Below are 23,266 nucleotides of genomic sequence, written 5' to 3'. Positions count from 1 at the left end.
ATTCTTAGGAACAATGTGGATTATTCTCAGAGAATATTTTTTAGTTTCCCTATAAATGTACATAGACTGTTATACAACAGGCATATGATGTTACTATGTGGTAACAAAACAACAACAACAACAACAAAGAAAACCTCTTCAGAACTTTTCTGCAAGCTAAAGTCCTTATAATGGGCTGTAATGATTTCTTTACATCTTCTTGAAAAGAAGAATAAGCCCTAGCCAGTTTGGCCCTGTGAATAGAGTGTCAGCCTGTGGACCAAAGAACTGTTTGATTCAAGTCAAGGGCATGTGCCTAAGTTGCAGGCTCCTCCCTGGCCAGGGCCCTGGTTGGGGCTCCTACAGCAGCCAAGCAATAAATGTGTTTCTCTCACATCAATATTTCTCTCTGTCTTTTCCTCTCTCTTCCACTCTCTCTAAAAATCAATGGAAAAATATCCTGGTTGAGGATTAAAAATTTAATAAATAAAGTATTTTTAAAAAACAGAATAAGGAAGAGAAGAGAATTGCTACCATCATCTCTCAAGACTTTTCAGTCTGAACTGTACAACTCACACTTCCTGGGGGCAGTGTATCACAGACATGCAAATAAAGCCATAAAGTAAATAGAATGCTTCTTCCTGGAGTATGATTTTATCTCAATGATAGCTATTAAAATAGAATTAAACAAGTATACATTATAAAAAATAGGAAAGAAATTCCTTATGAACTTTTACCTATTAAGAAATGTGAAGATTTGAGAACTGAAAACTATTTGGTGTTTGAAGCAGGTAGTTTCTGACAATATCTTTAGTTCTTGGAGAAAAATTTGGAGAAAAATTCAAAGAACATTCGGAGCCTTTAAAATCCGTCATATCTTCCCCCACATTATATCAAATATATGTAAGTATTCCCACATCCAATAATAAAAGTAACTTTTCACAAAAATTTGAAACTGATGAGAGAAAAAATTTGACCTACACTTTATTCTTAAATGTGATGTAATTCATACAAATCCTAAATTTAAAAAAAATGGTACATTTTCCATAGACATTAAATTAATTAGTAATCTTTATTTTTTACTCTAAGTCAATAAAATTATTTTCATGTCAAATATTTTTATACCCGTAAAGATGCCACAGGTTTTAGCACTAAGCCTGCAGTATTACTAAACAGCCCTTGAATTATGTCTGTGAATCTAGAAAGACCAGGAAATCCAGGGTTCTGATGGTTTCATGGGAAGGCATGTGAGAGAGGGAGTAAAGGGAACACTCTATCTCATCATCATTTGGCATTGATACACCTTGTCTGATTCATAATACTAATACACAAATTTGGCACACTGTTGAAGACTACCAAATTATAAATTAAGAAAATTTTTGGTCATATTACAATACTGAAATAAATAACAGCTGAAAAAATTTCCATTAAGAATATCAATTATCCTACATAAAAGCCTAGATGGCATCACATGACATCATCACAAGATGGCTGCCCCGACGTTGTCACAAGATGGCCATCACAAGATGACCACCACAAGATGGTCATGACAAGATGGCCAGCAGGGGAGGGCAGTTGGATGCAACCAAACCTACAGGGGAGGGCAGTTAGGGGCAACCATGCCTGCAGGGAGGGCAGTTGTGGCCCATCAGGACACCAGGGGAGGGGAGGACAGTTGGAGGAGAGATCAGGCCTGCAGGGGAAGGCAATTGGGGGTGAGATCAGGCCTTCAGGGGATGGCAATTGGGAGCAACCAAGCCTGCAGGGGAGGGCAGTTTGGGGCGATCAGGCTGGCAGGGGAGCAGTTAGGCATCAATCAGGCCAGCAGGGGAGCAGTTAGGGGGCGATCAGGCAGGCAGGCAGGCAAGCGGTTAGGAGCCAGCTGTCTCTGACTGTGAGGGGGATGTCCGACTGCCGGTTTTGGCCTGATCTAGGCAGTCGGACATCCCCTATGGGGTCCCAGATTGGAGAAGGTGCAGGCCAGGCTGAGGGACACCCCCTTCCCATGCACACATTTCATGTACCAGGCCTCTAGTAATTTATAATAGAATCAAGTGAAAGCATGTTCTTGGATCTTGAGAAAAAAAGTGGTTCATGACTGAAGAGAGAAGAGCCACCCCTAAAAGAATAACAAGTATTCATACATGGCCACTGCTTCAGCACAGCTGCTGGCCTGCCATGCTCCCCATTTGCCAAGCTCTTTACATTTACATTGTGCTTTTTAGTCTTCTGGGTGTGTTTTCTTTTTCTAGTTTTGTGGAAGACCTCATCAATGTTTTATTGAATTGGATTAATTTAGGTCTCTTGTTTTTCAATAGACAAATATTGTCTTTTAATGTCAAAGGTAATTTTAGAATCTCAGGCTCCTAAGATGGAACAGGACTTTAGGGTCACCAAGTCAACACCTCTCTGCCTGGGACCACAAACCCAGAGTTCGAAATCAGAAAGTAGAATCAGAGTTGTAGTAGCCAAAAGAGTCATTAGGTGGCAGTGGTGGGTAGAAATGTTGCCAATGTCTTCCATTCTGTAGTGGAGACCATGGTCCTTGTAAGATGTGCCAGTGCTCTCTCTACAGGTTGTGGGGATAGTGTTGTTCAAAGAAGGGGGTCTGAGCAGCTGGGCCTGTCTAGAGTTTGTCCAAACATTCTGTGCTTAGATATTGAGACCAAGGACACCCCATTAGATACAAGTGTCAAAGCAACAGTCATAAAGCTCAGCATCTGCTCACAAGGATATCCAAAATAAAGATACACCTATTGCAAATTCACACGGGTGCCATTTCCAAGCTGTTATCCAATCACCTGTCTCCTTGTCAGTGTTTCCTACAGGTGTACACTCCACAGGAGGGCAGAGCCCATCTTATTCACCTTGAATCACAGTGTCTGCTTCACAGTAGACCCTCCATTTTTTTGTTAATTTTTTTTTAGTGATTGACTTCATTTTCCGCTCAAGGCTTAAGTTTGTTCATCTATAGAATGAGAGAGTTGCTAACTCTAAAATTTGAAATACCATGGTTCTATTTAAACATAAGAGAATATTTTCCTGTTTTACTAGCAAAAATCTAGTGAAATTAATGAGACCAAGTTTGTATAAGTTTTGTTGATAGCAGAAGGCACCAGGTGAAAGAAATAGATGATAAGAAGACTTGAGACTCAATCTCACTGAGACATATCATTTCTTAAGGCTCAGAATATAAGCCCACACCGCCTCTGCTTAAGTCCCTGGACTGATGCCACACAGGGCCTTCATATCCTACAAAGGCACTTGCTGGTGGAGATCCATCCCAATCTGGAGAGGTAAAGGAAAATCTTTGCTTCAAACCTGTAGAATTTACACATTAATTCTGTAAGAACTTAGCTAAATTTTTCTCAGGTTCATTGTAAACTTGAATCCCTAAGACATCCAGAAACCAAAGCCCAGCCAGTACAACCATGGCCACCAGTGTCTAATATCTGCTCCCCCACTCACAACTTGCTCACTCATATATTCAATTCTAAATTTCCCCAAAAGATGTAAAATGAAGTTTGGGAGATAACAAGTATGAGACAGATTATTTGTGGTGGGTAAGTGAATCTGCCTAGGACAAGAGTTAAGAGCCTCACATCTGGTCATCAAACTCACTCACACATAACTTTTCATATTCAAGCACATAACAATCAGTCAGCTCTTTGTCAGTGAAATATGTCCCCACTGTTCTTCAGACTAACTTTATCATCTGTCTCAAGCCAATCCTTTAATCTTCACAAGAATTCATATTCTCTTCCTCTCTCCACAGGCAATGTTTTGTATTCAAGAGATTCGTCCAACTTTGCACACCAGGGACTTAACGTACAGTCCATGATAAGTAACTATGGTTTTAATTTCCATACATGTAGCTTCACACTTTCATATTCTAGGGCAGTGGTCAGCAAACTGTGGTTCGGCAAACTGGGACTCGCGAGCCACATGCGGCTCTTTGGCCCCTTGAGTGTGGCTCTTCCACAAAATACTGACTTCTGCACATGGGCCATGAAGTTTCAATTGCACTGTACATGCACGCCCACATGTGGTATTTGTGGTATTTTCTGGAAGAGCCACACTCAAGGGGCCAAAGAGCCGCATGCGGCTCAGGAGCCGCAGTTTGCCGACCACGGTTCTAGGGCAGTATCCCACAAAGTGAAGGCATAACACTCAAGGCATATTCCTCCCTTTATCTCTTTTCCTTCTTTCTTCCCTTCATCCTGCCAGTGAACCTTCTTTTGATCTTGGATGTGTTCCACTTGGCTCTTAAAGAGCAATCAAAACTCTTTTTAAGTAAAAAAATTAGTAGGGAACATTAGAAGAAAACAGAGCTAAAAGCATTCTTTTGTTTCTTTCCTTGCTCTGCCACATTTAATGCCTGTTCCCTGGGGGCATCCAGATGCCCTTCAGCAAATGGCCTCCCAGGTCTTTGGGGATTTTATCACAATTCAGGAATCCCTCCTAAACCTCCACTTGCTCCCAGTCTTACTGATCTCCCTTCATACACACACACACACACACACACACACACACACACACACACAGTGCCAAAAGAAATCTGCTTTCCTTTTAAACTTACAGTGGTTCTCAACCTGTGGGTCGCAAGCCCTTTGGGGGTCAAACGACCCTTTCACAGGGGTCGCCTAAGACCATCGGAAAACACATATATAATTACATATTGTTTTTGTGTTTAATCACTATGCTTTAATTATGTTCAATTTGTAACAATGAAAATACATCCTGCATATCAGATATTTACATTATGATTCATAACAGTAGCAATATTACAGTTATGAAATAACAACGAAAATAATTTTATGGTTGGGGGTCACCACAACATGAGGTACTATATTAAAGGGTCTAGGCATTAGGAAGGTTGAGAACCACTGCTTTAGAATCTGGTTCATTTTTTCTTAGTTCATAAGTTGGGCCCATAGGCTTTAAAGGGGGGAAAATGGTTTCATTGAAATAGGTAAATGACTAGAAATAGTATGAATATATTTTAAAAAATACAGCGATACATTACCCAGGGGTAAGAATCTTACCAAAATCGGGAAGAGTTCCTCCAACTGAAGATGGTTTCAGCTCTTTGTTCCTGGAGATGGGTTCTAGCTGTGTGAACTGGACCCCTCTGGTTCTGATTATATAGTGATCAAATGAACTGGGTGGGGAAACTAGTTCAAAAGATCCCTAATCCTGGCAGAGATATGCAAATCAAGGACACTGCCCTTGGCAAACAAAGAAATTCACCTTTTTCTTAGGAATGACTAGATCAAATATTTATCCACTGGAGTAGATTAAAGATTTGTTCCAAGAGACAATTTTTGATGTTGGTAAGCATGGCCCTTTGTCCCAAAGCGGCCCTTTTTCTGATGTCCATAGTTCTTACTCTTGCCCATGACAGGACCAAGGTTTCATTGTTCACATATATGATCTGGATGCAAAAGACGCTGTTTCTGATCTATGGGCCAACGCCAAAAACTGCCTTGGAAGAACCCCACAGAGTAGATGTGGTCTCCCAGGAGAATGCTGTTCCCCTGCCCTGTCTATTTACCCACATAATTTGTTTCATGAAAAGATGCCATGCCAATAAGTAGGTTATTCATAGGTTTCACAGAACCAGGAAAGCACTCGTAGAGAAGGTCATGTGACAGCTGTTAGTATCCACTGCCCTTGACCTCAACCTCCCAGCTACTAACCCTCAGAACTATCCTTGCCATATTTCCTGGGCTTCTCCTTACTTCATCCTCAGCTGTTCACAAGAGACTAATCAGGAGCCCCCAATATTCTGTTCCTTGTAGCACAGCTGCAAAACTGATTATCTCCACTGATAAGCATCAGTCCTTAGATGGTTAATTGTTCTCATTGTCTCTCCATTTGATTAAACCTTCCGAGAGAAGAATAACTGTCTTATCATCTCTACAGTCTTCCTAAAACAGTGGCTGACACCTAGGCCCCAAGGTCTTTTTATTATCCCTCCTGGTCTAAAAATGCATTCTCTGATCTCACTTTGGGGACCCCAACAATGCAAATTCTCCTGGCTTCTCTCAGGGCTCACCAGCACAACTGGGTTTGGTAGTGGTTACCAAACAAGGCAGGTAGGGTAGAAAGGCTTCCAAGAGTCCCAGGAAAGCTCTGCTTCTAGCTTACTGATAATCCTTAAAACCCACGGATATGCCTTCACTTTGGGGGTATTGGTCCCTATTCCAAAGCACTCTCTCCTAGGAGAGATTAGCTCTTTAAACAGCTGTCAGTGGGTTATGCTTGGGCATGTGCTCTAGAGCCTATCTTAGAAACAGTTTGGGTAACCAGAAGGGCCTGAGGACTTAAGGAAGAAGAAAAGTGGATGAGGCAGGTTAATAAAAAACTAGGGAAATTTTCTGGCATATAAGGAAAATGGAGACAAAATATTTAAACAAAGGGCCAAGCAATCAACACCCAGCTAATCTATACTGGTAAAAGGGTACTATGCTAATTAGACCAGAGACCTTCTGGAGACGGTCCGGACATCCTTCCAGACAAAGCTGGGGGCTTGGCTAGCCTGCAAACTGCTCCCAAATGGCCTTCAGCCCCTCGACTAGGCTGGCCATGTCCCCCAGCAGGGATCCTCACCCAGATGGTGGTGTGGCCAGCCTGCAAATGGCCATCAGTCCTTGCCCAGGCCCACCTCACCCCATCAGGGACCCTCACCCCACTGGGGGCATGACCAGCCGGCAAATGGCCATCAGCCCCTCACCCAGGCTGGCCTCACCCCCAGCAGAGACCCACCCACCCCGATAGGGTCATGGCCCTCCTGCAAACCCCCTGTGGCCTCTCGCCCAGGCCAGCCCCGTTCCCCAAGGGGATCCCCACCTTGATTCAGGACCCCCTTCAGAGCAGACCAGCCAGCCCCCACCAGTGCACCAGGCCTCTATCTATACTAATAAAGGGGTAATATGCTAATTAGACCAACATCCTTCCGGACAAAGCCATGGTGGTAGGGCCAAGGCAGAGGCAGTTAGGGGTGATCAGGCCAGCAGGAGAGCAGTTAGGGGGATCAGGTCATCAGGCGTGAGCAGTTAGGGGGATCAGGCTGGCAGTCCTGGATTGAGAGAGGGATGTCCAACTGCCGGTTTCGGCAGGGATCGGGCCTAAACCAGCAGTCAGACATCACCTGAGGGGTCCCAGATTAGAGAGGGTGCAGGCTGGGCTGAGAGACACCCCCTTCACCCCCCTGCATGAATTTTGTGCACCGGGCCTCTAGTAAATCATAAGACTCTATCTTGCCTAACCAAGGACACATAGGAGCAGGTGTCCTTGGTTAGGGAAGGACACCTAACCAACCAGCAAGTGAGTAGTTAAAATCACCCTAGTCAGGGAGACAGATAACAGAGACCCAGTGGTGCCATTAGTGCCAACCTCAAGAACAAATGAAGTCAGGGGAATAAATAACAAAAAAACCCAATTAGAGCCAGACAAATCCAAGATACAGCTAAAGATGACCAGAAAATGATCCCAAACCCCACTATACCCTCATTTGATACATAAGCATGTTAAAATACATGCCTAAACAGCTGATGAATATTCTGATGGAGACCTCCCCTAAAATTCCCTTCTACAGAAAACAGATAAAATCCTCAAGACATGCTCTCCCCTGAGCACACCTATGCCACCCTTTCCTCATGTGTGTGCTTTTACTTTCTTTCTCCTAAGTTCCCAGGGTCCTCCTCTTGTCTAACTTTTCAGTGAGCCAAAAGCAATCTCAACTTGGCTCACTGTTGTCTCTCACACTTTTACTTCTCAGTGACCTAGCAGCCAAGTCTAGGTTCACATCTGTTGCTGGGACTTCCTTTTCTGAGTTAGGCAGCCCAGTCTAGGGTCACTTCTGTTACTGTGATCTTGCTTCTTCTACCCAAAGCTCTTCCTTTGTGTCACTGTCCTAACCTTTAATAAACATACTCTCAAAATTAGCTGGGCTTGTGACTTGAATTCTTTCCTGCAGAAGTCAAAACCCACACATCCCAAACCTGCTGGCCCAGTCCTGTCCCTTTCTGGTGACATGGGCAGCATGGAGAACCCGAAAAGGACAAACTTCCACTGCTTTTCAGTTGTGTTGGGACACACTCTTGTCTGAGCTTCACTTTCCCCCTGTCCTCTCCCTGCTTGCCTGCATCCCCAACCAAATCCTGAGCTAAAAGGAAAGAAGTTGGGGGTAGTGAGAAGAGGACCAAGCAAACTGCCATAAACAGCTTTCCCTCAGTACTTGGTGCCTCAGGGTTACTGAAGCCTCTGGAGAGGAACGGACAGGCATGTCTCTGACCAGAACATTTGTTCTGCCAAACACCAAAGTTCAATGTCTTTTAGGAGCAAAGAGAGGTAACAGGATATGGGGTCCTTAGAGTGGGGCCTCTACTGGCACCTAGCAGAGTGCCCAAATCCTCACAGTCCTTTGTGGGCAGACAAGCTATTTGAGAGTGGGACCTACTTTAAATTAATCACATATCACTTTTTAAAGAGACACTGAGAAGTGAGTTATAAAAACTTATCAGCCAGTCACTTGTTAGGGAAGATGGCTGCCAGGCCCATTCCAACACCCTGATTGCCTCAGCAGTCCCAGGACACTGAGGCAGCAACCACCTCCCACAGCCTTTGGGGACAAGATGACTTGATCAACACAACCCTTCTCTGATGAATCGCCTAACAACAGAGACAAGGGACTCCACTCCAATATCACATTCACACACAAACAGTCCCTTGGCCTGAAACACCAGTTCCAGCCCAGCTCACACAGACAGATCAGCCTCTGGGATTAGTTTGTCAGTGATGGCGGGGAGCAGCTCCAGCCTCTGAACACAGCCACATCCCTTCTCTGCCTCTAGGATTTCACGGAATAACCTTGGGGAAATCCACAACCTGCCTACACAATTGACAGTGCAGAGTCAGGTGAATGGTTGCTTTCATTCTAATTGTTTTCAACTTCGCACAATGAGGTTATGAGGAAACAGAAAATTAGGTTTTTTGAGAAAAAAGTTTAAAATTTTATTAAAGGGCCTCGACCCTTTAATTTTTATTAAAGTGCATCTAAGTCTTACCCATTTGTGTTTTAAAATATAATGGGAAATTGTAGTCCATGATTAATAAACTCTGTATCTTTGCCAGTGATTGCAATAGATGTGAAACAATTTCCAACTGAAAAATATGCTCATATATTTAAAAAATGTTCTGACAACTTGAACTTGAAAGTTATTCTTTTTCTGAAATGTTTTTCTGTCTCTCCTCTTCAAGCCAATAGTTTCCCTGCACAGACAGGGTGGGTTCTCCTTCTACGGGCTCTAGTGCTGGTGCACTTTCCCCCTTCATACAGAGTACACATGTTTAATTCTGTCCTTAAGACTAATAGTAAAATTGTGTGATGGAGGGAAGAGTTTAATCTCCACATTTCTTTATAACTCCTACATAGTTCTGATCTATAGCAGCAGTTCTCAACCTGTGGGTCACGACCCTTTCACAGGGGTCGCCAAAGACCATCGGAAAGCACATATATAATTACATATTGTTTTAGTGATTAATCACTATGCTTTAATTATGTTCAATTTGTAACAATGAAATTGGGGGCCACCACAACATGAGGAACTGTATTAAAGGGTCGCGGTATTAGGAAGGTTGAGAACCACTGATCTATAGGCTTATGTGGAGAGCGGCTATAGTGTTTGGACAGGTTCAAGCCTCAGACTAATGAGAGGGCACAGTCCCCTCATGGCCATGTGCAAGTCCCAGCTTGGAGGGCAGGGCCCTCCCAGCACAGTTATAGCCAATAGCTATAGTTGTAAGTTTGAACCTGTGGTCCAAACACGTGGCCCCACGTGCCTGAATGATGTGGGCTTGATAGAGTTCAGGTGCATGTAGTTGAGTAGGATCAAAACCCATGAGAAGGTTGTAAACATCTTGACCACACCCTTACTTTGCCTCATGGAATCTGGCTATAAAATAAATACACGGCTTGTAGTCCATGGTGCTGTCTCTCCATCTGGGAGCAGTGTCCCACCCAGACCCAGCTCATTCTCTTGTCTGTCTTTTCTCCAACCTCATTGCCCCCTCTCGCGGTCACTGAACCTGGATGAGCTGCTGTGGCACATAAGGCGCTCTGGGGCTGAGTATACCATGGCTGTGCCAGCTCGCCACAAGCATGAAACTTACTTAAGAAGAGACGTAATGAGTAAAAGAGGATGATGCTCATGTAAAAGAAGGATCATGCCTCCACTTCCAGGAAGGGGAGACAGTTCTGATAGAGGGAGAATGGGGCTCAGGCCTGCTGACATGGCTCTATTTCCAAACAGACAAAAGTAATCACTCACATTTCAACAAACTCTGGGCTTTTGCCCATTCTCTCTTTCCCAAATATTTCAAGGTGTTCTTCTAAGAATAACTATATACAGAGATTGCTTTTTGCTCAAATACAGTATAATGGAAACTCCTAAAGAGGGGTTTTGCCAGCCTGCTTTGCCCCACTTTCTTAGCCATCTACTTTCATTTGTGAATCACACTGGTAAATGCTTTCAACAATAACTTGACCAGCCTCTTACCTCTGCCTGCTTATAACCTGACATCTGCACTTTCAACTAAAGCCAGAGCCCTTCCTCTTTTCCTGGAATGGCTTTCCTATCCTCTTTGCCAAATGATAGTTTTACAGGAGTACTTTCTTTTTCTTTTCTTATTTTTTAAATGTTTACATGTTTATTATTATAAATGAATAAATATGTGTAACTTTTCATTTTCAACACATTTATAACCCACATAAACAAAAAGTCTTGAGACCAAACAGTTTAAGACCTGCTCCTTCCAGCAAAAGTCCAGTGCCCTGTGAACATTACTGTTGACGGGCATGGGGCATGGCTGCTTAGTTCCTGGGCACACTCAGTGTATATTTCACTTTAATTATGATTCAACAGATCAATTGCAAAAAGGCTTCCTAAACTTATTTTTGGGCAAGGCGATGCAATCAGACAGTGAATATTAAAGTCTAAGAAACAAAGCAAGTCTTCCTTGGTGATATCAGAATGTATTTTAAATAATCCTTGAATGTATACACAGGTTGACTCTAATGTATGAATAGACAACCATACATTACATAAGGCATCTTAAAAATATTAATTAGCAATGTGACAACACAACATTAGATTCTAAGTAAGCAGTCTCAAATGAATGACTTAATGCAAATGTTAGCTAGAAATAAGTCCCTAATTTTTGAAAGAAAAGAAAATAGGCAGTGAATTGAGATTCCTGGAGAGAACATAGTTTTTTTAAAAAAAAATTATAGTTCTGGCCTGGCTTAGAGGTTGAGCGTTGACCTGTGAACCAGGAGGTCACAGTTCAGGCATGGTCAGGGCACATGCCTGAGTTGTGGGCTTAATCCCCAGTAGGGAGCCTGCAGAAGGCAGCCAATCAATGTTCTCTCTCATCACTGATGTTTCTATCTCTCTTTTCCTCTCTGAAATCAATAAAAAAATATTTTTTTAAAAATCATACTTCTCGAGAAACCAAGATGGCGGCTTAGGTTAACGCCGGAGATTGCTGCCCTCGAACAACCACTTCAGAGATATAACTAAAGGACAGAACTGACATCATCCAGAACCACAGGAAGGCTGGCTGAGTGGAAATTCTACAACTAGGAGGAAAGAGAATATCATACCCAGACTCAGAGGAGATACAGTGCTGAAGTGAAATACTCAGGTAGGGAGTGCACGGAGTAGGCTGGTGGCGGAGGGCGCGGTTGTTGTTTTCAATCGGGAGGGAGTTTCAGACTTTGAGCTCCAGATCCGGGCGAGTCTCTGGGGACCAAGACTCAAACGGGAGAAGCGGGACTGTCTGGCTTCGGTCGGAACTCGAAGGCAGCTTTCTCTCCAAGGTTTGCAGCCATTGCTGGGACTCTGAGAGGCAGAGCCCCTGGGGAAGGAACTGAGAGCAGCCATAACTGCTCGCTCCTGCCCGCCCTGTAGATCCCCGGGGACCCGCCCCGCCCAGGCCCTGCACAGAACCATTTGCCGGATAGCCTCAGGCAAACGCTAGATTAGCACCGCCCTAGAGATCCAGCACAGAAGCCCTCCTACTGAAGACACAGCAGACTCTCATAACCAGTTAGCCTGGAGGTCAAATCACCCCCGGTATTGCCGACATCAATCAAGGCTTAAAGGCAACAAGACTGCGCACAAAGACCACTAGGGGATGCACCAAGAAAGCATAAAAAATGCGGAGACAAAGAAACAGGACAAAACTGTCAATGGAGGATATTGAGTTCAGAACCACACTTTTAAGGTCTCTTAAGAACTGTCTAGAAGCTGCCGATAAACTTAGTGAGGCCCTCGAAAAGACTGGTGAGACCGCCGATAAATGTAGTGAGATCCTCAAGAAATCTAATGAGACCCTCGATGTTGTGATAAAGAACCAACTAGAAATTAAGCATACACTGACTGAAATAAAGAATATTATACAGACACCCAACAGCAGACCAGAGGAGTGCAAGAATCAAGTCAAAGATTTGAAATGCGAAGAAGCAAAAAACACCCAACTGGAAAAGCAAAATGAAAAAAGAATCCGAAAATACGAAGATAGTGTAAGGAGCCTCTGGGACAGCTTCAAGCGCACCAACATCAGAATTATAGGGGTGCCAGAAGATGAGAGAGAGCAAGATATTGAAAACCTATTTGAAGAAATAATGACAGAAAACTTCCCCCACCTGGTGAAAGAAATAGACCTACAGGTCCAGGAAGTGCAGAGAACCCCAAACAAAAGGAATCCAAAGAGGACCACACCAAGACACATCATAATTAAAATGCCAAGAGCAAAAGATAAAGAAAGAATCTTAAAAACAGCAAGAGAAAGAAACTCAGTTACCTACAAGGGAGTACCCATACGATTGTCAGCTGATTTCTCAACAGAAACTTTGCAGGCCAGAAGGGAATGGCAAGAAATATTCAAAGTGATGAATACCAAGAACCTACAACCAAGACTACTTTATCCAGCAAAGCTATCATTCAGAACTGAAGGTCAGATAAAGAGCTTCACAGATAAGGAAAAGCTAAAGGAGTTCATCACCACCAAACCAGTATTATATGAAATGCTGAAAGGTATCCTTTAAGAAGAGGAAGAAGAAAAAAAAGGTAAAGATACAAATTATGAACAACAAACATGCATCTATCAACAAGTGAATCTAAGAATCAAGTGAATAAATAATCTGGTGATCATAATAGAATCAGGGACATAGAAAGGGAATGGACTGACTATTCTCGGGGGGGAAAGGGGTGTGGGAGATGCGGAAAGAGACTGGACAAAAATCGTGCACCTATGGATGAGGACAGTGGGTGGGGAGTGAGGGCGGAGGGTGGGGTGGGAGCTGGGAGGAGGGGAGTTATGGTGGGGGAAAAAAAAGAGGAACAAATGTAATAATCTGAACAATAAAGATTTAATTAAAAAATAAAATAAAATAAAAATCATACTTCTCAAAAATGTAGAAATGTGAGTAGACAGATTAATACTGACATTATACTAAGCTACAGAATTTTATTCTTACATGAAAATTCTAGATACTATTGCCAACTTAATATTGAGTATACCTTGCCATTAGAGAATGCAGATGAGAACACTTCAAGGATTAGGCATAGCTGTGGTGGAAGGGGTTCCTTCTAGCATTTTTAGTGTATCTCAGGTATAAAATAAGGACACTGATTCTTTTAATCTGCCATGTATAATTTTTAATATATTGCTATTTAAAAATTCTGAGCCAAGCTAACATTTAAATAAATCACTGCTGTTTGGGAATAATGTTTAAATGAGTGATGCTGTGAACATATCTGCGAATTTATACTGATAACCAGGAGTGGTGACCCGAGCTGAGGTGTTTTCCCAGGATTGTGTCTCCTCACAACGCCAAAGAATGAGCTATGCAGACCAGAAGGTTTAAGCAAAAGTGTGGAAAATTTATTATAAGCACATTCAGACTCCCTGCAAGGGGAGGGGGACCCAATAATGGGCTGCCCATTAAAGTCTTGGAGTCCAGGGGTATATATTTGCAAAAAGCCTGTTCTATGTCTACCTGTGTGGTCACCTGGTTGACTCCCTCAATTATTTTGCCCAGCAGTGGACCTACACTTTCCCTATTTCTATGTTTTCTTTCTCTGTGCCTGAGCTGAACTGTCTCTATTTCTATGTGTCAGTCCACCTTATTATTGCAGGCCCTCCCTTGTTTTCCCATGCCTCCTGCTTTGAGTCCAGAAACATTTTATTCTTCCTGCTTGTTTGGTTCCTGTGGTTAGGCTGCTCAAACTACCATGTCTGCCCCAGCCTATGCTCCACCTGCCTTTGTTTTCCACTGGACCCCTGCTCTATCTGCCTGTGTTTCAAGCTAACTTCTCTCAACACCACATGAAGATACTAAATGATATAGTCCTTTAATATATCTTATGTTGGATCATTGGTATTTGAAAGGAAGCATATTTTTCTGAGTAGCATTTGGGAAACAGTGCACTGAATACAGTTTCCAGTCATAGTTTCCTCTCCTAACTTGTACTTACTTAAAAGTCTTCCCATCTGGAGGGAGTTAAATAGGTCTTGAACCAAAAGTTCAGCGAATCTGACTCCTCCCCCCCGCCCCAATTTTGGTTTGCATGTTCACTTATAAACCATAACTTCTCTGCAAACTTTCCACTTAGTGTGTCCAAGATCAATGTTATGAAAGTTCTCTGAAAGTTTCCGTGGTACAGAGAAGCATGAATCAGACCATCAAACCTCAGAGGGAAGGTAGGGGAGGGTGGGGGTAAAGGGGAGAGATCAACCAAAGGATTTACATGCAAGCATATAGGCCTAACCCAGCCGTGGGCAAACTACAGCCTGCGGGCCGGATCCGGCCCGTTTGAAATGAATAAAACTAAAAAAAAAAAAAAAAAAAAAAAGACCGTACCCTTTTATGTAATGATGTTTACTTTGAATTTATATTAGTTCACACAAACACTCCATCCATGCTTTTGTTCTGGCCCTCCGGTCCAGTTTAAGAACCCATTGTGGCCCTCGAGTCAAAAAGTTTTCCCACCCCTGGCCCTAACCGATGGACACAGATAACAGGGGGGTGAGAGCATGATTTGGAGGGGAACGGGGGGGGGGGGGGAATGTGGGGATAAGGACACATATGTAATTGTTACAGAAAAACCGGAAAAGAACCAAGCAACGCTCTGAGAGTTTGGAGTTACACTTTATTCACCGCGGTGGGCTTAGGGAAATTAATCCAAATTCTAAGCAAAGCTACAAGCAGAACTTCCCTTTTTATGGTAGAGCCAGCCCTTTGTGTGCTTGCTGGTGGCTTTGAAATCTACACAGTTCTATCCAATTAAAAATGCACCTGGCATGGCATTGGGTGTATCTAGTCTCTGGCCTACAAGGTCAGACAGCTAAGTTTATCTCCCCCACTATTCAAGCAGGCTAAAGCGGGCTAGAAAGCAAACTTATTTTTTCAGAATAAGAGGCCGTCTAAAGAATAGCAGAGAATTCCAAACAGTAGTTTTACAGAATAGGGGTTTGCCTTCACATAATAACTCAATCAATAAAAAAAAAATTTTTTTTAAAGATTCCGTGGTTTTGTGGAGTCTCTGAACGATGACAGCATTCTATAAGTCCGCTTCTTCCAGCCTGAGTACTTCATCTAGCAACCTGGGGTAAGGAAGAGCTGTGGCCAGGGAAAAGGGAGGACTTCTTTGAGATCCTTGGTATTTTTCAATGAAGTCTTTGATGTGCTTATCCTATGAGACATATTACATTTCTGAACAATCCTTATCCCACTAGCTAACCAGATCTGTATATTAGTGATGGGTTCCAGGTTGTTTAGTGGGACAATAGACAAATTATTTTTCTTCTCAACTTCAGTACTTTTTGTTTTAGAAATAAATTTTTGGTGTGGCGCTTCCCAGTCAGCGACCCTGCCCTGAGAATGGCTGGAACACAGGTTTCGTTGCCACACATACTTTCTGTTTCTTACATCCACCTCCTCCTTATCAAATGTTCCCTGTAATCCCGAAGACAAATCCCCTTTTTTGATGAAGTTCAGAAACTGCTGGCTTGCACCAACTGAATAACTTCTGAAATCATCATTAACCGTGAGTCCATTTTTCCATAATTTTGTATTTATATCTACCTGTTTCTTCTTTTCAGTGGGAGACAGGCATTTGGCACCAACCTTCTGCCCTTCCTCAAAAAGACTGTCGACAAAATATTCACAAGTTGTTTGCCGATTATCACTAAGAGGTTGGTTGTCAGATCCTGTTTCACTAGCCCATTTTTCTTTTATACTTTCAAGATTATGTAATTCTTGCATTCTCTTCTGCTTTACTTGGCTTTCTGTGCTGTGCTTTTGCAGCGAACACCTCAGGGCGTGGCCGCTGGAGGGGGACCGGCTGTGCAGCCCCAGTCCCTTACCCAGCCCCAGGCGCAGCGATTGTCCCTGCCCAGACCTCCAGCGAACCCTGGAGATCAGCGTTGGAGACACACGGTCAGCGAAAGCAGCACTGGAGACACCTGCCCTGCCTGCAGAAGCCCCACAGGACACCCGCTGCTGCTCCCAGAAGCAATGGGGACCCTAGAGACCAGGAAGCCAAGCAATGCGGTCTCTAATACAGGTCATCAGCCTGCATTTGCTTCGCGGTAGTTCAGTGAACCTCTGGTTTGCAGACTATGGAACAACAGAAAGTTGGCACGGAACAGAACTTTATGTATTAGCTCCTAAAAGTGGAAAAGCAAAGTTTGAAAAGTGTGGGCTCGTCCGGGATTTGAACCCGGGACCTCTCGCACCCAAAGCGAGAATCATACCCCTAGACCAACGAGCCACGATGCCTATGACTTCGCTCTGTTTCCTCTGAATTTCGCTTTTCTACCAGGCGACTCAGTTTTGTTCTTTGTGGCTGTTATTTTTTGCTCGGCTTAACTTTTCTCTCCATCTTCGTGAAATCTCACATCTGACTCTGGGCCTAGCATCGGTTACTCTCCCCAAACCACGTCCTGGACCCTTCCAGACGCCAAGTGGGGTGAGGAGAGGCAGCCTTCCAGACTTCAGGCCACACTTCTGAGTTCCACCGAGGCCCGCCGGGATGGGTCTAGCCGGGAGCTCGAGTCTGGAGGGAAACGGGATGGAGACCGAGGGCACAAGCCGCACTGGGTTGCAAGGCTGTAGGGTCCTCAGCCCCAGGACAGACGCGCGGGAAGTGTATCTATCGCGTTGCTACCACCCCGCGGGAGCGTAAAGTCTAGGGACGAGGCTGGTGGGCATCCAAGTATCGGGAGCCGGAGCTGGTTGGTGGTGAGCCAGTCCGGCGCGTGTTGGCATATTCCAGACCCTTGCAGTTTTCCTAAACCAGAGTCAAGATTCCCCCACCTTTGCATAAGTTGTTTTCTCTCTTTAGAATTCTCTCTCCCAGTCTCACCCCGGCTCATGTCAAATCCTATTCCCCCTTCATGCTACGGCTCAAAAATCTTTTAATGGAATTATAAAAAATATATTAAAAGCTAAATAAATTAAAAGGCCCTCTTTCTGCATGGATGTGTGTATAGAATGGGGTCAGACACTCGGGCTGAAGGTCACAATTAAGGGGTTTGTTCCCCAAATTAATGTCGCGAAGGCCGCAGAGCACAAATGTGCATTTATACAATACTCTGTACCAACAAATGTCGCCGACATTTGGGTCTCAGGGAGCAACCTAGGAATACCCTGGAGCCAAAAACAAAAACAAAAAAAACAGCACATCTCCATAAGATAACTATGAACTTTTCCAGTTGGTTAGTTGAACTGGTGCAAGCTCCTATTTCTCACTGTTTAGCAAGCCTCTCAGACAAGATCTGTAGATGTGGTACACCGGGAATAAGAATCTAGTCCAAAATGTCAGTCTCTCCTTCGAGCCGGAATCGAACCAGCGACCTAAGGATAACTAGACAGGAAGTGACTACAGTCCTCCGCTCTACCAGCTGAGCTATCGAAGGGAGCACGTGAGCACACGTTCTAGAATTCCCTATTCAAGACAGAAACAAACACAGCGGGTGTGAAATGGTTCCTGATTGCTAGCGAACGGACACCACGCAGGAAGCATCTTGTGAGAACGTCCCTACATCCCCAGTTTCGGAGACAACCCTTCTAGAGCTGAATTCTCCTGCTTTAGAAGCAGGGCCAACCCGTGGTCTTCACAGGCGCCGCTAGTCCCGGTGCATGCCGAGGCCTCGGGCGGACCGGGGGCCACTCCCCCGGGTTGGGAGTGGGGTGAGCTGCTGTTTTCACTCAGTGCGCGGGCACCGAGCCTCCCTGCTCCGTGTGTGTCTAGCCTGGGAGCAGCCACTCGGGCATCCGAGAACCAGGGACTGAGGCGGTGGGACACATAATTCTCACCGCGCAATTCCGAGCCGCGGAGAGGGTGCGAGCCTTTTCATGTCCTCACTCCCTGCGCTCCCCGCCCCCCCAGGCGCGTGGGCACCGGCCAGCTGAAGCTCCTGTCCCTCTCACACGTCCGCAGACTCGGGGACCCACTGGGTGTGGAAGAGAGAATATAAGCCCAGTGTTTCTGCGAGAACTGACTTTTGGTGAGAATACTTTGAGGTTTTCTAAAGAGAAAGCCACAAGTTCTTTGAGTCCAAGTCTCCGCCTGCATTTCCCCCGCTGGGACGCGGACGTGTTGGAAAACCCACTGAAACATGAAACCTTGCGGGACTGCCTATAGGAAGGCGCCGGCAGGGGGGCCTGGCTCCGGGATCCAAGCCTGCCGAGGGCGGGTGCCGAGGCTCGATCCCATCTCTTTCTCTACCCGCCCTCGCGGCTCGGGTTAGGCCACCCTCCCAGCTCTCGCCGAGCGGGTCCGGCCCGCAGCACTTCCCGCAGCTTAGAGTGGATTCCGCGACACCCTCGGTAGCAAACGCAGCATTTGGGCACTGGCACAGGAACCCGAGAGGAAGCCCATCGGCTGGGCGATGTTTATGTTGGAGATCTGGACTGTGGCCGAATTTGTGGTGGGGTCAAGGTTATCGGAACGTGAGGGAGAGTGGTGGGAAGAATTAAAAAGAGTAAACAAACACTTGCTAGGCCCCAGCGAGATTTGAACTCGCGACCCCTGGTTTACAAGACCAGTGCTCTAACCCCTGAGCTATAGGGCCTTACACCGTAGTCCCCTTGTTCTTACTAATAAAGGAAGATATTTATGCTGGGCGTTTGTTAGAGTATCAGTGTGAGAAGTAAACGAAACCTGAATGTCGCTTCAATTTGTTTCCCAACTACGTACAGGAGTTCAGTCTGCAGGCTCTCACATGGGAGTCAGTGACAGAGACCGCTAGAAAAATATGCCCAATCCAATGCAGTGAAATACTTTTCCCCCCCACCCCCTCAGCTGCAGATTGTCAAAATTAAGAATGAAAACCCTGCATAGAGGACAAGTTTCCTGCCTACCACAGTTCTCTCAGCTGAAACTGGGACATCTGGACTCAGTTTTCTACTTGACTCAGGACATCCACCGACCTGCAACCGCCTGCCGTTAAGTTCCTTAGACTCCTTAGACGTAGGGACCCTTTCTCACAGCTCGAGTCTCAGCGCCGGAGCAGGCATTCATTAACTCGCTATTTAATTCATCCCTTTATTCAACAAACACCGAATTCCAATGTTGTGCTAGGCTCTCACCAGGAACAGGCATCCACATATGTTCTTTGCCTTGAAGACACTGTCATAGTTTTGTGGAATAAAATAACTTTGATTTTTTATAAAAGAGAACAATAAAAGTAGCTGTGCCTAGGATGGGTGTGGGGGGTGGAGGTGTTCAATGGGGAAAAAGGGGGGACATATGTAATACTTTCAACAACAAAGATAATTTTTTTTTTAATGTAGCTGTGCCTGGTGTGAGGAGGCAGTTGAGACAGCCAAGGTTCACAAATTTACAGAGTGAGCCATCACAAATGCAGGCCCACTGGCGGAGATGAACTTGAGCAAAAGTTTGAAGGGAGATTAAGACACAGATTTGGGGGCGGGTGATCTCTGGTAAAAGATAAGTTAGGAGAAAAGTCAGAGAGAAAGGCTGAGGTGAAAACGTGCCTTATCTCCCCTCATTGCTAGTGTGAGTGGAGTTCTTGGGGGTACCGAATTTCTGGAAGCCCCCACAGGAGGATGAGATATGGTAGAAAGCTTTATTTCCTAGAATTACACGTCTGCCTTTCCCTTAGTCCCATTTCCCTTAGTCCAATCATAGAAGTGTAGCTGGGGTTTCACTAGGGCTAAAATCAGAGCCAATGCCCAGTGTCCTTTCCATGTTGGAGCCAAGTTCAGTTCAGCATCAGGCTAGCTGCAGTCCATTAATCTATTGTGTCCTGGGGGTCTGCATGGCCATGGACCACATGGGAGAATGCCAGGAAGCCAAGTGTGAGCCATCATGGGGTGCTTGCAGTGGCCACGCCCATTCTGGCTAATGATCTCTCTTCCTAGGTGTGACTGACAAGCAAGCACCTTCCCTATGTCACTCCAACTCTACTGGGCATGGGTTTATCTTCCCTTTGTTGGATCCTTCCCCCCGTGTTTTACAGAGAACATGCCTGTAAGTCTGGTCTTTCCTCTGCTCCTTTCCTGGCTAATTACAACAGTATCATCTGGGGCAGAGGCCCACCCTCCTGAAAGTGAGGAAAGGTTAGTAGGAGACATATTTGTGGAATGAAGTTATACACTTTGAAAAATTGAAAATGGAAACTCAGCAGGCATGAATACGCAGAATGAATTGAAGGGAAGGGAATAGAAACTAGCGCCAAGGAAACACCAGAGCTTGGCCAGGTGCCGATGCTCAAACATAAAGCTGCAAGAAAGTAACAGTTATGGACTAGAAAGGGGAAAAAATGAGTGAAAGAGAAATAGGGAAGACAGTTTCTGCTGAAGTTAGATATGAATAAAGAGGTTATAAAGGACAATAAAGAGGAGAGAGTCAGGGAGAACTCTCAAATATACCTTGAAGAATAAGATGATAGTTGCTGAGGAAAAGAAAAGTCTAGAGAGATGGGTATCTGGAGAGGGCAGAGGTATGCTACGATTTAGGTGGGCTGAATTTGAGATGACGATGGAGGAGTTTATGAGAATTGTACAATAGCGAGAATACTCTTGTGTCTAGAGTTATATAGATTGATAGGTCAAGGTTAGCTCAAATTACATACTGGTAGATCAGTGATTTTCAACTTTTTTCATCTCATGGCACACACAAACTAATTACTAAAATTCTGTGGCACATCAAAAAATATATTAACATTTTTTCCCAATCTGACAAAAAAAGAAATAAGTTTTGTTTGTTTTTTGAGAATCTAAGGGAAAAGCAGTCAGTGTCCCTGACTAAATTAGTTTGCATGTTTTTAAAATTCTAGCTGCACATTGGTTTGAAAAATCACTGACATAGATCATCCATTGAGTTGGAGCTAAGAGAGTTGTGTTCTTGAAGGAAGAATGTACAAAGAAAAAAACAGCAGAGGCCTGAATAGGAACATTCTGAACAGCCTTGCTTCATGCATTTGTCATATGAGTGGGTGTCTAACTTTTTTTTTTAAACATTCTCTTTACATTTGGTAATTTCACATATATGTAAGTCTGTCCTAGAAAATTTGCTTTCCCAACTGGCAGCTGGGAGTGGGCATGTGACCTAGGTTCCACCAATCAGATGCATCCAGGGAAGATTTCAATTTAGAAGTGCAAAAAAAGGACTAAATGATCCTATAAGGAAATACCATGTTTTTCCAATGGTTAAGATGTTAGATTCTTGGGTATGGGATTTCTTAAAATCTGTAGATTGTTGTCTTTCTCCAGTTCTGGAAAATTCTCAGCCATTATCTTTTCAAATGTTGTTTTGCTCTATTTTTTATAAAACTGAAATTAAATATATTAGATCTTCACAATATGTCCTCTACTTTTAACTTTTCTTCTATATTTTCTGTCTTTTTGTCTTTCATTGTTACATTCTGAATTACATGTTCTTACTTATAATCCACTAATTCTCTCTATATCTGTGTTTTTTTTGTTTGTTTGTTTTTTTAAAAAATATATTTTATTGATTTTTTACAGAGAGGAAGGGAGAGAGACAGAGAGTCAGAAACATCAATGAGAGAGAAACACCGATCAGCTGCCTTCTCTTCTGCCCATCTCCTACTGGGAGATGTGCCACAACCCAGGTACATGCCCTTGACCGGAATTGAACCTGGGACCTTTCAGTCCGCAGGCTGACGCTCTATCCACTGAGCCAAACCGATTTCAGCTATATCTGTGTTTAATCAGCTGTTAAATCTACCCACTGAGTCAATTGTTAATTCTAGAAGTTCAATTTGATTCCTTTTCAAAATTACAAGGCCAATTTTCCCCAGTTTTATTGAGATGTTATTGACATACATCACCATATAAGTTTAAGGTATACAGCATAATGGTTTGACTTACATATATTGTGAAATGATTACCATTGTAAGTTTAGCTAACATCCATTATCTATGTCCTGTATAATAAAAGCCTAATATGCTAAGTGTTCAGTTGTCCATTCAACCAATCAAAGCTAAGGCTGCTCAACCACTCACTATGACATGCACTGACCACCAGTGGGCAGACGCTCCAACCAGTAGGTTAGCTTGCTGCTGGGGTCCGGCTGATCAAGACTGAGTGAGATGGGCCGACACACCCTGGAACCCTCCTGCGTCCCTCCCGGCCCAATTGTGCATCAGTGGGGTCCCTCGGCCTGGCCTGCGCCCTCTCGCAATCCTGCACCCTCTCCCAATCCGGAACCCCTCAGAGGATGTCAGAGAGATGGTTTCAGTCCGATCCCACAGGCCAGGCCAAGGGACCCCACTGGTGCACAAATTCATGCACTGGGCCTCTAGTAGATACAATAAAAAGAGAAAGCAAAAAAATCTTTCTTCCTTGAAATGAAAACTCTTTGGATTTGTTCTCTTAACAATGTCTATATATTCCATGCAGTAGTGTTAACTATTTTCATAGTCATCATACTGTACATTACAAGGACTGAAGAACTTATTTCTTATAAGTGGAAGTTTGTATCTTTTGACCACTTTTCTCCTATTCCCCTTCGCCCTTACCTTTGATAACCACAAATCTGATTCTTTTTCCTTTTCTTTTTATTTAATCTTTATTGTTGAAAGTATTACATATATTCCCCATTTTCCCCCATTGACCCCCTCCAGCCTACCCCCGTTCCTCGAAAACAAGGTCTTTGTTTGATTACCTCCCATCCACCTACCTTCCCCCTGAGATTCTGCACTCTGTTCCATGCTTCCATGT

The 23,266-nt window shown here is 44.1% G+C and overlaps 2 protein-coding genes and 3 non-coding genes across 7 annotated transcripts in view; all 5 read right to left on the bottom strand.

Moving 5' to 3' along the window:
• LOC132239651 (ribonuclease 4-like) overlaps positions 1–5,127 on the bottom strand; it is a 77,417-nt gene extending 72,290 nt beyond the window's left edge. For 2 of the 3 annotated variants that reach the window (XM_059706270.1, XM_059706279.1), the window contains exon 1: positions 5,006–5,112. The gene's annotated coding sequence lies outside the window, so the exon portion shown is untranslated. Of the gene's footprint in view, positions 1–5,005 lie in introns of all 3 variants that reach the window. The other variant, XM_059706262.1, reaches the window with a different exon arrangement.
• A 10,480-nt stretch (positions 5,128–15,607) lies between these two features.
• LOC132222863 (UBX domain-containing protein 2A-like) lies at positions 15,608–16,330 on the bottom strand. The gene has a single exon (XM_059678208.1). It carries the CDS (start codon positions 16,313–16,315, stop codon positions 15,647–15,649), a length of 669 nt encoding a protein of 222 aa, XP_059534191.1. The 5' UTR covers positions 16,316–16,330; the 3' UTR covers positions 15,608–15,646.
• A 421-nt stretch (positions 16,331–16,751) lies between these two features.
• On the bottom strand, positions 16,752–16,823 carry TRNAP-UGG (transfer RNA proline (anticodon UGG)). Its single transcript has one exon. It is a non-coding gene; the product is annotated as a tRNA-Pro (tRNA).
• Positions 16,824–17,880: 1,057 nt separating this feature from the next.
• On the bottom strand, positions 17,881–17,970 carry TRNAY-GUA (transfer RNA tyrosine (anticodon GUA)). The gene is given in 2 exon segments: positions 17,881–17,916; positions 17,934–17,970. It is a non-coding gene; the product is annotated as a tRNA-Tyr (tRNA).
• Positions 17,971–19,055: 1,085 nt separating this feature from the next.
• On the bottom strand, positions 19,056–19,128 carry TRNAT-UGU (transfer RNA threonine (anticodon UGU)). The gene has a single exon. It is a non-coding gene; the product is annotated as a tRNA-Thr (tRNA).
• Between the last annotated feature and the right edge of the window lie 4,138 nt (positions 19,129–23,266).

Source organism: Myotis daubentonii, chromosome 1, assembly GCF_963259705.1.
Source record: "Myotis daubentonii chromosome 1, mMyoDau2.1, whole genome shotgun sequence".
NCBI lineage: Eukaryota > Metazoa > Chordata > Mammalia > Chiroptera > Vespertilionidae > Myotis > Myotis daubentonii.
The sequence above is the reverse complement of the archived record's forward strand: the minus strand, read 5'-3'. Positions and strand labels throughout refer to the sequence as shown.

Excerpts from the sequence above, each read along its gene's own strand:
- LOC132222863 (XM_059678208.1), bottom strand. The coding sequence starts at position 16,315 with ATGCAAGAATTACATAATCTTGAAAGTATAAAAGAAAAATGGGCTAGT.